This window comes from Telopea speciosissima, chromosome 9 (assembly GCF_018873765.1).
Source record: "Telopea speciosissima isolate NSW1024214 ecotype Mountain lineage chromosome 9, Tspe_v1, whole genome shotgun sequence".
In the NCBI taxonomy this organism is placed as follows: Eukaryota; Viridiplantae; Streptophyta; class Magnoliopsida; order Proteales; family Proteaceae; genus Telopea; species Telopea speciosissima.
The window spans coordinates 48,535,254-48,556,134 of record NC_057924.1 but is presented as its reverse complement, the minus strand read 5'-3'; the positions used below and the strand labels follow the sequence as shown (position 1 = coordinate 48,556,134).

At 38.6% G+C, this 20,881-nt stretch overlaps 1 protein-coding gene and 1 pseudogene across 1 annotated transcript in view; one reads left to right on the top strand and one right to left on the bottom strand.

The window, feature by feature from the left end:
- Positions 1-5,740, bottom strand: part of LOC122639959 (serine/threonine-protein phosphatase 6 regulatory subunit 2-like) — a 114,473-nt gene extending 108,733 nt beyond the window's left edge. Inside the window, exon 1 of the mRNA XM_043833022.1 lies at positions 5,311-5,740. Coding sequence (XP_043688957.1) covers positions 5,311-5,349 — 39 coding nt within the window. The 5' untranslated portion in view covers positions 5,350-5,740. The remainder of the gene's footprint in view (positions 1-5,310) is intronic.
- Positions 5,741-7,744: 2,004 nt separating this feature from the next.
- LOC122641080 lies at positions 7,745-20,272 on the top strand (annotated as a pseudogene).
- Positions 20,273-20,881: the final 609 nt, after the last annotated feature.

The following is a 20,881-nucleotide window of genomic DNA, read 5'->3' as shown; positions in this document are numbered from 1 at the left end:
TCTCGGATCGACTCGGGACCAAACCAAGCTATAAAAAGGCACCCTCTCGGCGAGATTTCGACCTCAACTCGAAATCACACCTCTCTCGCTTTTTTGTGAAGGAAAAACACTTGGAGGTGAGGGTTTTGATACTTTTTTTAGGTAAATCTCCCCTTAACTGAAGATTAAAGCTTGGAGATTCAAGATTGAAGCTTCAACATCAAGAGAGGGAGCTGCATTGCATCTCAAGAACAGTTTTAGGTAAAAAGAAGAGCATAGCTTGATTCAACAACAACAACAACATGGTCATTTTGATGATCCAGCCCAACACTCATTTCAGTACTAGCTACTCTCAAATGGTAGGACTTGTTACACACTTACACTTGTATTTGTTTAATCTATGTCTCTTTCCAAGTTTCTAACAATTATTAACAAACCATCAAACCATCACCATGTATGATTATGAATATGATGCCCAATGCTTAAATGGTTTATGGTTTTATTTTTTTTAATTCCTAATGCTGAATGTGTTCTAAATATTGTGTAGGGTCCAAAGTCAAGTACCACTTTGGGTTTGAATTTATAAAATAAGTTAGATGTCAAGTTTCAGGACCCATCTTGGCCATATGGCCACCAAAACCCACCACTGAGTCAAGACGGAAAAAAATACACCAACTCACTGAGATCTTGACAGAAGTCGGTTTTGTGACCTGGCAAAACCGAGACTACAGGGGAAAAAAGTGACTCATAGGCCTGGTGAATGCAATCAACTAACCCCAATATAAATGTGGAAGGAATAATATTTGAGTGCTGGAACCAAGTCTGGTGGAAAACAGGGTAAGAAAGGATTGCCGGAGTGAGATTCAAGACATTGAAACACCCTAGGGTGAGGAACTTATGGCCAGAATAGGATGGAGAAAGAAGAAGAAGTGAAGGAGTACAGCCACCAAATCGATAGTGACTATTCAATCGCAAGAACGGAGTAGGGAGGAATAATGAGAAGAAGAAGAAGAAGCATAAAAGAAAGGAGAAGAACTATGAGAAACTCACCTGAAATGAGAGGAGGACTGGATCAATAGAGAAGGGGAAGAAGAAAGGAGAAGAATAGAAGTAAGGAGGTCACACAACCTTGTTGCTGTACTACACCAGCAACAGTAAACAAAACCCAATTTTTTTCATCAATTCATTCAAATCAGTATTTGGTATCGTTGGGTACAAATATATTGAAAACTAGAAGGAAATAAAACTCCTATTCAAACTCTAAAACTAAAATAAAATCCAAAACTAACTAGCCTATCTCCTAAGACTCTGACTCTAACTCTAACTACAACTCCAATAAAAAGATAATTAAAAATTAGACATTACAAAGAATCCCAAAATATAAAGTAAAAAATCCTAAAATATTCTACTAAACCCAAATCCCAATTCAGGCCCGGTTCTCGGTCGGAACTCTCAAACAAGTTTGGTCTGGTCCAAAGAACTGCTCCTACATCAGTAGTGAAGCATGATGGAAGCTTTAGAAAGCAAATCAGAAGTGGAAGAAGATCCAACGGCCAAAGAACTCAATGATCATCAAGAGATAACTCCAATTGAGGAAACACATTCGTAGAGATCAAGAGTGTTGATTTCTTTCTTTCACCCCAAATCTTGGATGTGAGGAAGCAGATCGTTGCAGATTTTGGTCGTGAGGTGCTTGGATCATCGTACCATCAAAACCGATGATCGTGAATGCCAATCAAGTGGTGTTGATTCTACCTTCTACAAAACTCAAGGATGAGTTTTTTTCCAACACTAGGGGAACTGGTGCAGTTAAGGGTGTCCACTCAGGCCAATTAGGCCTTAAAATATTATATTTTAGCCCATGCTTGGGTTCTATGGGCCTTGGGCTTGTAATTTTTGAGTTTTTTATTGTAATGGGTTTCTTTCATAAGCCCAAAAATTGGGATTTAAAAGGGTACACGGGAAAAAGTAATGGATAAGATTATGTGGGGCCCATTAGTATGTTTAAGGATTAAGTAGTCTTTTACTACTTTTACAAGTCTTGAGTCTTATTACTTGTTAGGAAGTCCACATTAGGAAGAAGTCTAGTTCCTTTTTTTTCATTTAAAGAACTGTAAACCAACCCCCCCCCCCCCAACGATTTGTTATGGAATAGAATTTGGGAATTTTATTTGAAGATCTAGTTCTCTTTCTCCTCTCTCTTCGATCTCTTTCTTTGTCTCTTCTCTTCTCTCTCTCTCCCCACGCCATTGCTGCCCTTTTCCCTCCCTTCTTCTTTATTTTCTTTCCTACTATCAGAATTCCAAGTAAGTCCTGCACATCATCTTTTCTTCAGTTTCTGAAGTTCTTTTTAACTGATTAACAAGCTATGCTGCTGAATGTGATCTCTTCTTATTCGTTGTCCTGGTCTGCTTTAATAATCCTGCATAAAGATCAAATCCTTCCTGCGATTACAGTTTCCTATTTTAATCAGGATTTGTTGAGATCTTACGGGTCTGAGATTTGATTAAAATTCTGGTTTCAGAATTAACAACCAGATATAGTTCTCTGTTGACTGCTGTTTTCAAAATATACTTAATGCAAAGTCGACCTCGAACCAGGGAAACCAGCAGGAGATCAGTTGCAGCAGGATCAATACAATAAAAGGAATAAAATTAAATAACTGAAATTCTTTTTTATAGCTATTTTCTATTTACATATGAAGAAGAACATCAAAGGTTAGGAAAGAAGAAGAAAGGGATATAGAAGGGGGGGAATAGGATCAGCTATCTCAGCTCAGCCCATCATCCTCTCACCCACGGTATCTCACCGTTGCCGCATCTCACAGCTTCATCAATAGCTCTTTTTTCTCCAATCTCTGTCTCTTTGCTGTCAGCCTCATACTAATTTATAATAACCCATTGCAAAGCAATCCAATCGTAATCTAAGTAAGAAACTAATTAATAAAACCTATAAAATAGAAACTAGACTCTAACTAGGATTCCTAACAGAGCTAAGATTCCCGATTAGGATTGCAACTCAAATAGGAAACTAAATAAGTGTCTAATAATAAAAATAAAACCACAAATCAACTCCTCTTAGCCAGCAGTCCATATTAGCCTCCAAATCACTGTTCGCGTGAGCAGTGCCGCGAGGTACTGTTCATGTGAACAGTAACTCTCTGTTTTTTCTTTGGTCTCCTTCATGCTTCGATCTACATCAATAATTTTGACTGTGTTTTTTCAGATTCCAAATTGAACTCTACTTTCTAATTTCTGTACTTCTATTTTGGGGTATTCAACAATTTATTCCATTGGATTTCCCGGTATTCTGTTGCTATTATCTTAGTCTGTATTGCTGGATTCTGAATCCTATCTTTAGGAATCTCCAAACTGCATTAATGTCAACTACTTACAGTTCAATGTAAACAAGTTTGATTACATGGTTCTAATATCCGCCACATAGCAGCTTGGTTGGCATTGAAATTAATAAACAAGGTATCCACATCACCATCTGTCTATCTGGTAAGTATCACCCAATGAGACACATGGATACAAAGCTTAGAAAAGCAGTTGAAAATTCTACTTTGGCAGAGAGGGTTCAACCGTTGCAACTCCAACATTTAAAGCTCCACAATAGTGCGTTGTAAAGGCTGAGATGAAACACCAAATTCGACAAGTGTCTAATCCATGAGGAGCACTACCCATCCAATAGTTGGTTTTTACCAAGATCAGCCCTCCGTATGGTTCAGAAAGGGTGAGATATGTCCTAAGGATTCCCTTGCAAGGTTCGTCCACGGAGGGTGAGTCAAGGCCTACACAATTTCAGTTAAACGTCCCATATTAGGAATAGTGCTGGTGCGACAGAGCGAAACTAAGACAGACTCTTGTATGATATCTTTTGCAGATGTCATGGTTTTAGTGGATTACATTGCAAGTAAAAGAAGGTGCTAGATATTTCAAAAGCTTAAATTATTAAATTATAAAGGTCCAGAACATCGCATTTAAGATGCTGGTGGATTATTATGTATTAAATTTTATAGATATAAAGCTTTATAAAAGTCATAGAATGAAGGAACATTTAGACACGTACAAAAATATTTCAAAGATTATATAAATTCACACCAGTCCACAAAATGAACCTCCAACAGAGAGCAATGACAGCTGTTCGTTTATTTTAGGGATGTTATTATTATAGTTATCTTGACACATGCTTTGTTTCTTAAGGGTTAAGTGAAATTACATTTTGAATTCTGAGTTCAGCTCAAGAGGAGAGAGGGGGGGAAATAAAGTTTCAACTCCTCTGACATTACCCTTAAAACATTGAAGCATATCTAAGCTTTCCCTACAGACTTCTCAGGGGTACGCAATTAAACTAATTCGATCAAACCATGTCCGATTTTACTATTCATACGAAATTCCAGTCGATCTCAAACTACAATTAAGTAAAGGAAAGAACACAATTCTAACAAGGAATACCTTCATATGAACAAAACCAAGAAATCATCAAATTACTTTATACCATAGAGAGGAGAGGAAGCAGAAGATTGAAGAAAAGTGCACAAATATGACGTCCCAATATCTATAAAGAGGGGTAACAGATTTTCAAGTTTTCCAGCACTATAGGTCAACTGTTCTTGATGTAATAGTAGTAGTTGATTATAGGCTGCAATCCTTTATGGAAATCTTCGTTACCTTGCCGAACCTGTGATGCAACAAATAAATTGGCAGGAGTGAAAATAATGTCTGCAATCACTGCAGTGGATTCAGTGTATGGTTTCTCCCATCCCTCCATTAACGGCTTAATTGGGGACACATATGAAGGAATGCTACAGAGGATTTGCTCCTATTAGCTGCAACCTCCAAGTAGGATCAGCAACTCATAAATGTCCCAACCAGTCCTAGGTGATCCATTCAGTGTTTTTTATATTTTAGAGTCCAGATTAGTCTTACGTTTACAACATTCTCCTCAAATTTGAACAGGACCGAATTCTGCCTCCAATTGTATTCTTCTGAACTTATCTCTCACCAATTTTCTCCAAATTCATTCCATCCCAAGCGAGTGTGCGGAAGTAAGCTAATGGAAGCTAATTCCGTGACTGCTTTCAATTTGGTGATTCAGTCCAATACTTCACCACTCTGAAGACTCATAGCATTGCAAGTATTCGACAAATTTTCCAGATTACTACATAAAATTACCAAAAAGAATCTATCCGAGGGCAGCAACAAATACCCGTAATCCCCAACCAATGCGATAAAACAAAATACGAACTTATAACTCTATATTCATAATTCAATCGACAAACCCCAAAATTTATCAATAAAAATCAGAGACCCGGGAACGCCAACTCACGGGAGATGCCGTGGACAATCCTGCCATTCGCCAAAACATCTTGACAGGCGCAATTGAACTGCGAAACTGTCTCCAAGAATCCCAGAAACTCAGATCTGCAAATCCAACAGCCCAAGATGCTCCAGAAAACCTCCAAATGGAACCTTATGATCACCCAACAAAAAATTTAAAGATGAGACATTGAGCAACGCAAGAAGAAACCCTCGAATTCCAACTCCTTGGGAGGAATCCTTCTTCCCAGTGAATGTGAAGAGAGAGATCAGCGATGGGACACAGGGGATATGGGGTTTGCAGAAGATTAGTTAGACTTAATGGAAGGCTAAGAAATGGAGAGAGAGAGGTAATCAGCTGAAGGAAAATAAAAGCCCTGCAATCCCGGGGCTATTGCAGGGCTACAGAGAACGGAAAAGTGTTCGGAGAAGGAACTTTCGGAAATATAAATGCAGATTTAATTTTAAAAAAAGGTGGTTGAGATAATAATTTTAGTTTGGCACTTACAAGTTGCCTTGACAAATGGCTAGTCTGCCCTTTCTTTCATAAAAATTTGGAGGCATTTTATGCTGCCTTTTTAAATCTTCTTTGTCAACAACCTTTTTTTTTTTTTTTTTTTTTGGTAGAAGAACATTTTATTTAAATAACATGCATGATCTCATGGATTGGAGAGTGAACACAACTCTAGCAACCATGGCGTGGAGTTAGGATAAATCGTCTTGCATGTAATCGATAGTGTCTTTTGAGCCAAGGAGTCAGCCACGTTGTTATTCTCACTTTGAACAAAATTAAAAATACATATAGTAAACAAAGAAGATAAATAGAGAATATCGTCAACAACGGGCCTTAAGCAATGGTGAAAGAGCTCCTCCGTCATTAAGATAAGAGATAAGGTTATTATTGTCGGATTCAATTATCACATACATATGACCATGGGAAAAGCAAATACAATAAACCCCGCCGCACCACCAAGGTTTCACCCTCTAAAATATCAAGAAAATTAAGCGAATTGAAATATAACCAACACCTCCAGTAAGTGAATTTGGTAGAAGACTCGCATCACAATTATACTCAATAAAATCACAAGGCGGAGCCATCAATTGAGATGGATGAGAGTTAGTCGATGTAGTCAACCTATCAACAGCAGATTGTGGCTTGAAACTCAAAAAAAGTCGTGGTTGCAACATATATAACCTCCGCAGGTCGCCATTGTCGACATCCAAAAGCACAATCATTGTGAGAGAGCCACAAATAGTAGGGGTGTCAATGGGTCGGGATGGGCCGGGCTTGCCCTAAACCCTAACCCAACCCTAAAGGCCTTAACCTAAACCCTGACCCGACGCGACCCTGCCAGGGCCAAGAAACCCTCAACCCAGTCCCGACCCTGCCAGGGTTATTCCAAACCCGACCCGGCCCTGATTGACCTTGATAGGGTCGGGTTGACCCTAATTGACCTTGTCTTGACCCTGACCCTAACCCTGATTTTGTCTGTAATCCCATGTGCCTTTAGGGCTTTTCTTGTCTTTTGCTTTTTAAATTTTTTTATTAGGCTATATATATATATATATATATATATATATATATATATTTTTTTTTTTTATTTATTTGGCCGCACAGCTCCAGGGAGATCGGCTCTTCCTTATCAGTTTTTTGTCTAAGAGATCCTGGATCCTTTTTTACAGGTCACTTAGAGCTCTTGGCTCATTTGAATTGGTCTTGCTTTGGTAGGGATGAAACACTCAAACTAATATTTGTTTGGGTGCAGTTTGGATGTAATGAACCAAATCCGAATCATCCAATCACCCAAGGGCAGGGTTTTAAAACTAAGAATCGGTTCCTGCTAGCCAATTTCGATTCATATCGGATTGAAATCGGTTTCAAGAACCCTAGAATTGGCTATTTGATATGAAAACTCACTGATTCAAGGGAATCTTGACGAGAATATTTCGATCTGAAACGACATAAATTGGTGAATCTAATCAGTCCCAATCGATTGCAATATGAATCGGCCGATTCTCAATCCCCTTCACCGATCTTTGGAACCCTGGTCAATGGCTCCTTCCTTCCTGTAAATAATCAGTGACTGGTTTTGCAAGTTCTGGCCTCACTAGTCACTACCTGAACCCAACAGCTTCAAACTGGTTCTCTGTTTCATAGCGAGATTCGAACTTCGAAGCTATCAAAGGAGTTCTTTTGGTACGTGTTTTTCGGTTTCAAATGTTTGTTTTTACCAATTCTCAGGTGTCTTGTAAATTGTCGAATTTGGCTAATTTCAGTAAAAAACCAGTCCCTTTAATGTGAGGAGTGATTCGAAATCTGAGGTTTTGGAAGAGCATCTCTTATTCGTTTCATATTTTCCCCTTCCATTACTGGTTTTGATCTTAACCCAAACCCTAGAGAAAGTTAGAACATTGTTAGTTGCTGCTTAGAAGCATATTTGAGTTCTATCGAGTCGAATTGGTGAAATTCTTTGTTTTTTAATTTGTTTCAATGGGTTCTGTTGAATTTCTGGTGTCGTTTTTAATCTACATGCATGAGTTCAGAAGAAAGAGATCTGAAGTGTATAATGCATTACTTGAAATATGTGCACAGTAATTATTCATTAAAAGGGGAGAATTGAAAGAGAAGAAAATGCTTGGTGGCCTGTATGGGGGCCTCCCTCCTCCATCGGCGGCACCCTCAGCCGATGAGGAGAAAAGCATCAACTCCGCTGTTTGGTCAAGCAGCGCCAAAATGGCACCGCCAACACTGCGCAAACCCTGGTCTCTCTTCACTCCTCATACGGCCCTGAAACACCAGCAGTCATAGAACAAACCCAAAGCAATACATTCATCTCAGACAAGAAACCTAAATTTGTTTGTATTGTGTGATGATGGGGTGAAAAGCCCGTCGTTTCAACCTGCCCTCGTTGGAGTCACATCAACAGATCTTGAGGAGTTCGACCCTGCAAGGCCTAATGATTATAAGGAGTACAGAAAGGAGAGGAAGAGGCGAGCCATGGAAGCTGAGATGAAGAGGGAGCTTGAAAGAAGGCGGAAGGAAGAGGAAGAGAGGGAGCGGGAATGAGAACATAGAGAACAAGAGGCATTGGAAAGAGAAAGGGAGATGGATTACAATGACTCAAGAGCTTCATCATTGAATATTTCTGGAGAAGAAGCATGGAAACGGCGGGCAGCAATGAGTGGGACTTTGGGAGACTCTGCGCCAAAGTTACCTTCTCCCCCATCAAATGGAGAAGGTTTTAGTATTGGGAAGTCGGGATCAGTTGGGTTAGGCGTTGGTACTGGTGGGCAGATGACTGCTGCACAAAGAATGATGGCTAAGATGGGTTGGAAGCAAGGACAAGGGCTTGGAAAGCAGGAGCACGGGATTACTACTCCCCTGATGGCTAAAAAGACAGATAGACGAGCTGGGGTTATCGTGAATGCAAGCGAATCTAGAGCTGAGAAAAAGATGAAGAGTGTGAGCTTTAATGGCCCACCAACTCATGTTCTGCTGCTCTGTAAGATGGTATGCGTGATATTATTATATTATGTTAGTAGATGCCTTGTAGATAGCTTCATGTTGGCAAGTCATATTGGAAACCTACTAGTTTATATATTTTGTGTCTAGTTTGATATATTGGGATATGTCTTGATATGCCTAGCACACTGTTGGTAGTTGTTTCTTAGCCTGCAGTTTTGTGTACCAAGACATGAAATGCAATCAGGTGATCTTAAATACCAGACACTGCTTCTCTGTCATGTCTGTTCATGCTCGCTTGGGTGAACACCTGGAAAGAATTCAAGTGATGATTCAAATACAGAAAAGTTACATTGAGGGTTTTCTTTATCATTTTCCCTGTTTAGCTGCCATCCTCTTCTTCATATTCTTATCTGTAGAGATGTCTTTACTGTATCTTACATAATTTACACTGAAAATCCATATGTTAAAAAGAAGTTTGAAGTCCTTTTGTGAGTTGCAAGTACTAATGGTAAACAATTCACCTGGGGAATTTTCTTGCTGAATATTAACGTCAAATACTAATTTACATCTGCTTCTTAAACTAGTTATACTTTTAGAAGGAAATTAAAGTGAAACATTCAAAGCGAAGCAAAATGTGCAAATCTGGAACCGTAGATATTGAGATATGTAGCACGGCGTAGGGGGACTTCCCCTATCGTAGTTTGTACTTCGTTTATTTACTTTCCTAGTTTGATTAGGTTGCTGTTTTAGTCTTTTAATCTATAGCAAGGACTTAGGACTGGGCTTAGGAAGTCCTTGCTCCTTTGTATTTGTGACTCTCTCTCCCTCTTTCTCTCTCTCTGTCTCTCTCTGTCTCTCTCTCATATATATACTGTAGGAATGAGCTACAAGTTCTCCAACAAATCCAAGATTGCTTAAATCAGATTTATATTGACGGACTTATGTTCTGGTCAAATCTAATTTGGTATGTGTGAATGCTGACAAAATCAGTCTGAATGAAACAAATGAATATTTTACTGCACTTTTGGTTTTTAGTAATGTTTTACCAAATTAAGATATATGAAATTTTTAGATTTGAGAAAAACTCCAGTTTTAGAAAGTTGAAAATTGCACCTACCGCCGAAAATCCAAATTTTGTTCTTGAACTGGGGGTTTACTTTTTATCTTTTTTTTTTTTTTAAATTATTTTTTATTGGATTCAAATAGGGGTATTTACTTATTTATATGATATTATCTTAAGTAAATTAAACAACAAATATAAAAACATTTACTTAACCAAGAGCATTCAAGATGAGGTCCCGTGGTGTATGCTCTTCGTCAATGATGTAGTTTTGGCGGATGAGACAAAAATAGGTATTAATGTTAAGTTAGAACTATGGAGATCAACTTTAGAAATAAGAGGCTTTAAGATTAGTAGAACGAAGACAGAGTATATGATTTAATTTTAGTCATACTATGATGGATACTGACATGGTGCAAATTGAGGAAAGAGAGATACCGCAAAGTGACTATTTTAGATATCTATGGTCAATCATAAATAAAGAAGGTGATATAGAGAATGATGTTTCACAGAGAATTAAAGTGGGATGGATGAAGTGAAGAGGTGCATTCGGAGTGCTGTGACCAACGTATTCCTTTAAAGCTTAAAGGAAAGTTCTATAGGACTGTTGTACGACTGACTATGATGTATGAGGAAGAATTTTGGGCAGTTAAGAAGTGTCATATTGAGAAGCTTTGTGTAATAGAGATGAGGATGTTAAGATGGATGTGCAGGAAAACTAGGAAGGATAAAGTAAGGAATGAACGTATTAGAGCTGACTTGGGAGTTGCATCGATCAATGACAAGTTTCGAGAGAGTCATTTGAGGTGGTATGGTCATGTCCAATGGAGGCCTAGGGACGCCCCAGTAAGGAAGAGTGATATGATCCCAATTGAAGGAGCTAAAAGAGCTTGGAGCAGGCCTAAAATGACCATATGAGACGTTGTGAGGAAGGACATGCATAGTCCAGGTCTTGTTCCAAGTATGACCTTGGATAGAGCCTATTGGAGGGCAAGGATCCATGTAGCAGACCCCACTTAGCTGAGATTCTCCTTACTTGCTGGGCTATGTAATGTAGTCCTAGAATAGGAAATAATCCTACTAGGAGCCAAGTAGAATCAGGTTCTGCCTAAGCCTGCTGTTTGGGGCTGATTAGGGTAAATTTTAGGGTTTAGGATGGGAATTTGGGAATGGGTTTTATATGGGTTTAATAGGCAAGTCTAGGGGGTCATTATGGGATAAAAATAATTGGATTTGGATCAGTTTAAAATTTCTGCAGAATTAGGGTTAGGGTTTCGGGTTTTAGAATTAGGGAAAAACAACCAAAACTAGGGTTTTGAGTTGGAGTTATGGGCTGGGGCTGAGGTCGAGTATTAGAGGGGCTAGGGGGAAGATTCGGCTGCAGCAGGGAGGTTTTCTGATGGCTGAATATGTCTAAACAAAAATTTAGGGTTTTAGGTTTATGGGGATTAATGGGGAATTAGGGTTTAGAGTGAAGGGAAGTGGCACCAGCTTGGATCGAGCATAGGCAGGGGTGTGAAGGGGCTGTGGTTTGAATCTGACTGAATTCTGATGAGGGATGAGTGTTTAAAGTAGCCTAGATGATCTAGGGTTTAAGGAGAATCGATAGGATTCAAATACAATAAAAGGGGAATGATGGGGAGGGAGGATGAATGGAAAAACAGAAATTAAAGTCCAAACTTACAACTGGAATCCACTGGCAGCAGCTTGATTGATGAAGGATGAAGCCATCTTTGAAGAGAGATCCTCCCAGCTGTCATGGTGTAAAGAATCACAGGAATCCACCCACCCTTCCACCTTGATAACCCACAAGGATGCACACACTCTCGGAGAGCAAGGAACAGCAGCAAAGCAGCCACGGAAATCTGTTTTTAAAGTCAAAATTCTGTGGGGGAGCCTCCCACGGTTTGCTTTATTTATAAAAGAGGGCCAAAGGCCAATTCCTAACACAAATCTAATTCCTCCTCACTTAAAATCGTGAAAGGGCTCTAATTACAATCAAAATACTAATTTAAAACAGTAAAATGTCCTAACTACCCCTAATAACTTAAAATAAGAGAATCTACCTTAAAACAACTAATTTAAAAGAAGATTCCCTATTAGCCAATAGGATATAAGGACCTATTAACCAATAGGAACACTTCACTTAAATTAGACTCATTGAACCAATTGAAAATTCTAAACCGGTTCAATCTAAAAAACAGAAAAATAACTAAGTATGAAAATTATAAATCCTAACCTACGGCTCCCTATTCAAACCCTAAGTTCAGGGTTTCTTCTTCTTCTTCTTCCTTCTTGGAGCTACATCACTATGCCTCTTTCCTCTTACTTCCATCTCTCATCTTTCATTTATCATTTCTCTTCTCATTTTTTTTTTAATTTTTTTAAGACCTCTTTTCCCATCCCTACCTTGTTTTGTTTGGATCCTTGTAGCTGACCCCAATGTTTGGTACCGAAACTAAGTTGAAACCGAGTCGAAACCGAAATTTTGTTCGAAATTCCAAAATTTCAGTCGAAACCATGCATTCCTACTGAGTCGCACCCAATTTTTTTTTTTTTGGGTATTGGGAGCTTTACATATATAGTTGATAGAAGGGGGGGGGGGGGATCGAACCGGGGAGGGGATAAGATACCAGCCAAGAGACTCGAACTCGAGATCTCTTGGTGAGCATGGGCATGAAGCGCACCACGGCTCACCAACTGAGCTAAGCACTTGTTGGTATCGCACCCAATTTTGTTTCGAACTTTTGCGGATCCAAAATATTTTGTGAAATCTCAGTGGTTTTTTCTGAGATTTCAAACCATGCTTCTATTTCTTTGTTGGATCCGAATCCTCTACTTCCATCCTACTTCTAGCAGCTCACAGTGCGCCACCTAGCCTGACTAGCATCCAACGGATGATATTGAATAAATTCAAAATATTTTGAAAAAACACTTGACACCTTTTTGAACCACCTATGAACCCCAAAACAAACCCACCCACCGGTTCAAACTCATCCAAACCAAACCCATTAACACTCAAACCAAACTAAAAATCCCCAAATCTGAGAACCCTGCAACCTCTCCAACGAACAGACATTTTCTTCTTCAGAAAACTCAGAAGAGTTCCATTGCGCACATCTCATTTGATCGTAGAACTCTTCCATGGTGCATTGAAGACCATGAACGAACTGACATTGGCACTTTCGAACTTTGACCACTTTGTTCTATCCATATTTGAGATAAATCAGATAAGAACCTCAGCAAGGCCATAGTTACACAGAATAGAAGAATTGAAAGTTCAGAATTTAATGGGAAAACATCCAAACAAAATGTAACTTCAGTTTCAGTCTTATGACTTTTGATCAAAAAGGTTAAATTGTTCTCTGAGCACTGAAGAGTAATGGCTGTTCCGCTCTTTTTTTTCTCTGTCTTATCTCTTAATACTTTATTCTCTCTTAAGAAGATATATAGATAGATGAACTCCTTCACAATACAGATTCAGAACAGCCATCTCCCACTATGGCGTGTGGCGGTTCTTAATATAGCATTTGCCTTTGTTTCTTCTGCAGATATTTAAATTATAAAAAAGAGAGACAAATTGATCAGATTTTTCATGGGATAACTCGAACCAGAGCCAAAATTATCCTGAAAATTTTCCAGATCTTCAGTTTTTTATCTAAGGAAAATCTGCTATCTCCTGGTGAAAAATCAAATCGTCACATTCCATAGAAGAATGGGAATTAAGAAGAAGGAAAATCTTCAATCAATAGCTGATTAAGGGCCTTCTCCCTACGCCATGTAAGAGCTTTCTCCCTACGATTTCCGGTGTACCGTTGGCAGTTTGGATGAAGCAGAGGAGGAGTATTTTTCTATTTTCGGATTCCTATCTACAACTTTCTCTCACTCTCTCTCTCTCTGCAGCTCGAATTCAAAGAAAATTCCTTGCCCGTGAAGATTAGTCTAGTAAAAGAGAATCTGAACCAAAACCCAATACTCTAATTTCTGAGTTTGCTTAATAACCTAGATCACTTTGCCCTTTCTTTGCTATGCCTTGACCTTGGCACTTTCTGTTGTTCGTTCGTGGTCTTCAGTGCGCCATGGAAGAATTCTACGATCAACTGAGATGTGCGCAATGGAACTCTTCTGAGTTTTCTGAAGAAGAAAATGTCTGTTCGTTGGAGAGGTTGCAGGGTTCTCAGATTTGGGGATTTTTAGTTTCGTTTGAGTGTTAATGGGTTTGGTTTGGGTGAGTTTGAACCTGTAGGTGGGTTTGTTTTGGGGTTCATAGGTGGTTCAAAAAGGTGTCATGTGTTTTTCAAAATATTTTGAATTTATTCAATATCATCCGTTGGATGCTGATCAGGCCAGGTGGCGCACTGTGAGCTGCTAGAAGTAGGATGGAAGTAGGAATTTTGGAAGTAGAGGATTCGGATCCTTCTTTGTTAGTCATGTCTAGAAAAGTTTCCTAAAACGGGCACCCTAGTTCTGTCATGTGGAAGGATGATGTTGCAGTTCGGACCTTTGGATAGCTAGATTGGCCGCATGTCAAATTTCAGACTAAAATTGAATTGGATACCCTCCCATGTGTGTCCATGCATACTCTCGGTAGTCTGTGCACCCTCTTTGTAATCCTGAAGTTTTCAATGCTTTATTTGCCACTTGGAAAAGTTCGCCTGGGCTGAAACTTGACATATGAGTAAGGGGACATTGGTTCTACCAATCCGCAAAATTACAGCCCCGTTAGGCTTGCCTTGTGGCAGAAATTTATGTACCGGAAATGTCCCTAAATGTGCCCATCCAGGAATTCTTTCCCTTCATTTATCTGTAGATTCTACCTCACCAATTAACATCCAAAGAAAGGTACCATGTTGATGAAGATCAAAGCATGGGCAAAAAACACTGTTTACGTGAACGGTACTTGAGTACTGTTCATGTGGTAGTTCAAATGAACAGTGATAGCAGTAATAAAACTGTGGGCTGATGTTAGGTTTTATTTTTATTAGACTTTTATTTATTTTCCTAGTTATGTTTGAGTTGTACTCCTAATTGGGAATCCTAGTTAGACTCCAGTTTCTATTTTGTTGGGAATCCTAGTTAAGTCTAGTTTCTATTTTGTTTCAGCCATTAGGCTATATAAACATTGTAATCAGCTCTTGAGAGCCCATGATTGAATGAATATAGAATTTTGCTTTGAGCAATTGTTGAAATCCTGAGAGAGGATAGGTGAGAGGCCTAGGGTGAGATATCCATTCCTGTCCCCATTCTTCCATAATCGAGCCATATTCCTTTCATCAATTTGTGAAGCTGCCGACTGCTGTTGCTGCACTATTGCTGGGTTACATACATCCTTCAATCATCAATTAACAAGTTACTGTAATATCCATCAAAGCTGCTGAAGATCAGAGAATTCTCCACCACATCGACTTCACCAAAATAGGGTTTCAGAACATTGACAGACAAGATTGATTCTGTTATTTGTCTGATCAGAGTTGTATCAGGTTTTGGGTTTTTTCCCCTCATCCAAGGTCCTATTCGACTACAATAACAGTTCCTCATTGCTGCTGGTTTTTGAGTTATTATTACTTCTCTTACTTCACTGCTGTTTGGCCTATATTTGTGATCCTGGCTGGGATTAGACCTTTTCAGGTTCTAGTCTTATACTACATGTTTCTTATATAAATTTCGTTTCGGTGCCCATCTCAATCAGTGGACTGAAATGAAATGTGCTGATATATTGGTCATTTTGTTGGGAAATTTAGGTCTAACTTTTATGACGTGTGACTAGGCGCTGTACTATGAGTCATAGAAAACACTCATATTGTGGCGGAACTGACAATATCACCAGGTTATTTTGCTCTGCTTCCTACATAACAATTTCCTTTTATCTATTGAAGGCAACATTTTATCATAAAACATGAATTCCTGTTGGAAATTGTAGCCTGTTTCCCATATTGTTTGTGAATGTGCTGTGCCTTCTTTATTTGGGATGTCTCATTTGTCATTTTTGACCTTTTCGTTCTGAAACCATCTAATATAAGCATGGTTCAATCATTTTGACTTTCTATAGATCCAATTTTGTGTATCTTAGCTAATTTTGTGTTTTTGGTGTGGTGCTTATAGAATTTCATGATGCTTATTACTGGAAGGTCATTTTTGAGTTCCATTGAACGTTAAATGATACTTTTAACCGGTAAATTTGGTGGGTTTTGAGTGCAGACCTGGATATAGAACCCATTCCATCAGCTGACTTTGAACCACAGCCGCCTACCTAAATTAAGAAATTAGTATTGTAACTTTAGTAACAATAGAACTGAAAGTGGGGGTGGTGAAAATTGTTGATGACGCAAAGAGAAAATTTTGGGTACCTAGGTTCAATTGTAAATCAAGTAGGAGAAATAGTAGGGTGGATGAAGTGGTGGGTGCGTCTGGAGTGTTTTTTGATTGACTCATTTCTTTAGAACTCAAAAATTTATAGGACAGTTATATGACCAGCAATGACATGTGGAGCTGAATGTTGGGCAATAAAGAAACAATATATAAACAAACTTAGTGATGAACTAACCTATAGAAAGCTTAGTGAACAAGAAGACACAGGATTGAATCACAGTGATAGGAAGAAAAGAACAAACAGAACAGAATATAAGACTCAAATAACTCAACAACCAGCACTTAGATGTGGCCGAAAATCAGTTTGAATATGGTAGAGAACCCGCTGAATAGATGCTACAAAAATGGGGTTGATCCAGTGGTTGGATCTGCAGAAACTAACAAGGACAGAAATTAGTAACCAAGGAAAACAGAATTCAGAAAGTGTAGGGGAGAAGCTGTAACTTAAAATCTGGAGTTCTGATGAACTCCAAACTCAGGTCGTAGGAAGCCCTAATAGGGATAGAACTTATCCATCAACCTATGGTTGGATGTGCTATAACAGTATGACAAAACAGCAGCCAGAATAGAAGAGAAACCAGACACCGTGGGTAGGAAACTGAATGGAAAACCAGCAGGAAAGTGATTAGTAAATGGACACAGTAAAGGTATAAGAATAAACCACAAAAAGGAGTAGAGATTACCTAATGACGGCGATGCAGGAAGAAGAAAGGTTGCTGGATCTGATTCTGATAGAACAATGAAGTAGAAGAAGAAAGAGAAAGAAGGGGGATATGACTTGGTATCACGACCAACCTAGGAGCCTACGTTTTATCACCTAAAAGCCTGCAACTGATTCACCACAGCAGCCATTCTCACAAGAGAGCAATTGTTCTAGTGTCAAAAACTTATTTATTTATTATAACCAATCATAAACTACAAAGAAGATCTAATGCTATTACAAGAAAATAGAAACTTGCTAAAATAAGAGGGGCTCTTTGTTGCTATTACTATAACTAAGAGTCTAATACAAAAATAAAAACTGAATCACAATAGACGTTACAACAAAATAGTAACTAAGGCTCTCTTTGGTATCATTTTTATTTTTGATTTTTGTCTATTTAACAAAAATCATTAATGAAAACCATTTTTGATCAAAAACTAAAAATCGTTTGGTAAACATTAGTCATAATAGAGTATGGAATGATAAATGGTTTGGTATGTCTATGTGTAGAATAATTTTTTGAAGAAATGGTGGATGAAGAGATTCCCTCTTCACCCATCTTCCTTCCTGTGAAAACGGAAAGGAATGAGAAGAAGCCCCGATTAATCAAAATTGATAGAGTCAATTAGATTAAAAGAAGAGAAAAATAATTGGAATAAACTAAATAACGATTCCCATCTCCTTAAAAGTCAAAACACGAACCACTTCCTCAATCAGTACCAAACTCACAACAGTCTCATCTCCTTAAAAGTAAAAAAATCAACCTAAAGGTAAAGCCAATCTCTAATCTCCAGAAAATTCATCGATGCAGAAGATTAACTGCCAATGAAATTGAGCAACCCGCAAGCCCAAGCAACGACAAGACATAGAATCCCCTGTTCAAATTCACAAATATAGAAAGAATAATAAAAATAATAAGAAGAAGAAACCCATTTGCAGAAAATCAAAAACCCAATTTGATTTGAATCTGGTGATTCAAATTTCAAAAACTCACCCTCGCATATGTTTCTTGGGATCCCCAGAAGCATAGCCATTGAAGTAAAGTATCGACCAACGATGTACACAAGGCTAAGCCCAGCTGCAACTACTGGGTACCAAAGCCCTCCAAGCAGAAGCAATACAAAGAACACTGGCATCATCTCCAGTGAGTTCTGGTGCGCTCTCTGTAACCCCCCACCGTCAAATAATTAATCCTCAAAACCCATTAAATGAAATCGAAAACCCAATTAAAATATATGAAATTTAAGGCAAAAGATGGATCTTTTTATATAGAAAGTGAACCTGGACACAGTTGAAGAGATTGGCATCCTTGTTCTCTGATTCACTGTATAAGGCAGGATAAAGAACCTTATACCTGCACAATAAAAAACGAGTAAATGGTTTTCCTCAATATCACAAGAAAGCCCTTGTCATGACCCGGTGGCGGATGGGTTGCAGGAAGAAGAAGAAAGAGGAGCAGAAGGTTCGATAATTCTAATTAAATGATGAAAAGACACTCTCACCCTTCGATTTTGAGACTTATGAGCACATGCTTATTAAAGTCCCCACATAAATGACCAAAATTGATTTTTGGCCAGAACACATAAATGGGTCAGGACCTATTTGTGGTTTGTGTTTTTTCAAATTTTTTTTAAAAATAGAAATGAGCTCCATAAATGATACCAAATGCAACCAAAAACGTACTTTGGGAAAAATCAAAAATAAAAATGATACCAAAGAGGCCCTAAGGTAACTTGCTAACTCCACATGTGCAGCTACATGGGCCCACACAATCAGACATAAAATCCTCTATATCTCGGGCTTAAGTTATAACCTGCATAGGGGCCAAGTATGGGCTTGACTATAACTTAAAGTCATGGCCATTGTGGGCTGGTTATAACTTAAGTTATTAGGCCCAAGTATGGGCCTGCTTCGGCTGGCATTTCTTCCTTCATGAGTACACCCTTAGCTCTGCACCACTTGGTGTTGCTGAAAAGAGGAAGTCGAGATGAAGGAGTGGTAAAACTAGAAAAGCTACAATAAGGAATGAACAAGTTAGAGCGAATGATACATGATAAGTTTTGAGAAAGTCGTTTGAGATGGCATGGATATTTGCAATACAGACTTTTGAATGCTCTAGTGTGCAGGGATGATTCGATTCAGATTGAAGGAGCTAAAAGAGCCAAGGGTATGCCTATAAATGACTCAAGGAGAAGTGGTGAGGAAGACATTCATATGGTATTGAATACAGCTGACCGGTGAAAAAGGATCCATGTCGCCAAACCCATTAAGTTTGGATAAGGCTGACTTGAGTTGATGCCTTTGGAATCTCTTGCTCTCATTCTTCAAGGAATACTGTGGTCTTGAACAACTAGGTAAAAATACAAATTCAATTTAACTCCCTCTATCTGCAACTTCCCCTCGCCTGTCGAATCTCTTGCCAAAAAAAAAAAAAAAATCACTTTCACTTTCTCCACATTCCTTCTTTCTCCCAAACTCTATCCTACCCCCCGCCCCAAAAAAAGAAAAAGAAAAGAAAAGAAAAGAGAGTCAAACATGCATATCTGCAAGGTCTGGAGGGGCCAAAACATCTTGTGTTAAATCCCACGGTAAACAAGGCTCTCAGATATTTGTGCTGTTACTGGTCTGTTTCCCCCATTGTCATATATATATATATATGTTGTCATCACTTAAGCAGGAGTATGCTTCTGAGACATAATGGTAAGCTTGTCAAACTGCCAGTGGTGGTATGTTCTGAATGTAAATGAAAACATTACCAAAAAAATAAAAAAAATAATGTAAATGAAAATATTTATTTGTTATATTGGGAAGAAATGCATGATACCCTAACTAACATATGCATGAAATTGATGTGTTCATCGATCACCCACTTCGCTGATACTTGGTTTGGATTTAGATTGTATGGTGAGATGCTTTCTTTAAAATTATGTTAAAGTTCTCTTACTATTTTTTTGTTTGCAATTTAAATTGCATTCATGTGTTGATACACTTACGAAAAATTTTCTGTAAAGATCTAGATGGAATTGTCTAATGTTGCTATGCTTTTTGTTCAAAGATGGGACCTGGGGAGGTGGGTGATGACCTATAAGAAGAGGTAGCATCAGAATGTGCCAAGTATGGTACCAGTTTCTAAGTGCCTCATATTTGAGATCACGGAGCCCAATTTCCCCTCAGAAGAGGCAGTTAGGATCTTTGTACAATTTGAGAGATCAGTAGAGAACAAAAGAACTCATCGATCTTGATGGCCGGTTCTTTGGAGGGAGGGTGGTTCGCTCCACATTCTATGATGTGGAGAGGTTTGGAAGAAACGAGTTAGCACCAATGCCAGGGGAGATCCCTGGTTATCCTTGACTGATTGTTGTGGAACAATGAACGTGTGAAACAATGGAGATGGGAAGTAAGTCAAGTCTCAATAGGGAGGGAGGGAGGGACCTGAATTGCGGAGTTGGGTTTTGGCTTCAATTATACTGGGAGAGCTAAAGTGAACTGATTCTAAAATCTCTTTGTTGGTAAAGACGGTGATTCTAAAATCTGTAGTTCTTGGTGTTAAATGACAAATCCTGAGCTCAAGTTTAACCAATCTATTTTTCCAAGATTGTTCAAGAAACACAAGTTCTTTGTGGGCATCCAGGGAGAAGAGGACAACTCGAAGGGGCGAGGGCCTCTGCATGTATCGTGTGAGACGCAGACGGTTAAGGTTTGCTCACCGTGTGTTTGATTTGGCTTGTATTTAAATTACGACAACACCCTTGATACTGGAAATATCAATTTAGAATTTGAAATACCTTTAAAAAACATTAAAATTTTTTAAAGACATGCATAATATGCCCTTACAATACTACCCTTCATTTCTACCAAAAAAATAAAAATAAAAATACTACCCTTCATAATTTCATGAATAAATTTTCCAGCTCCAGATACAAAAATTGAAGTTAGAAAAACGTGAAGATCGAGCCACACGTCATAAAACTTATCCAACGGTT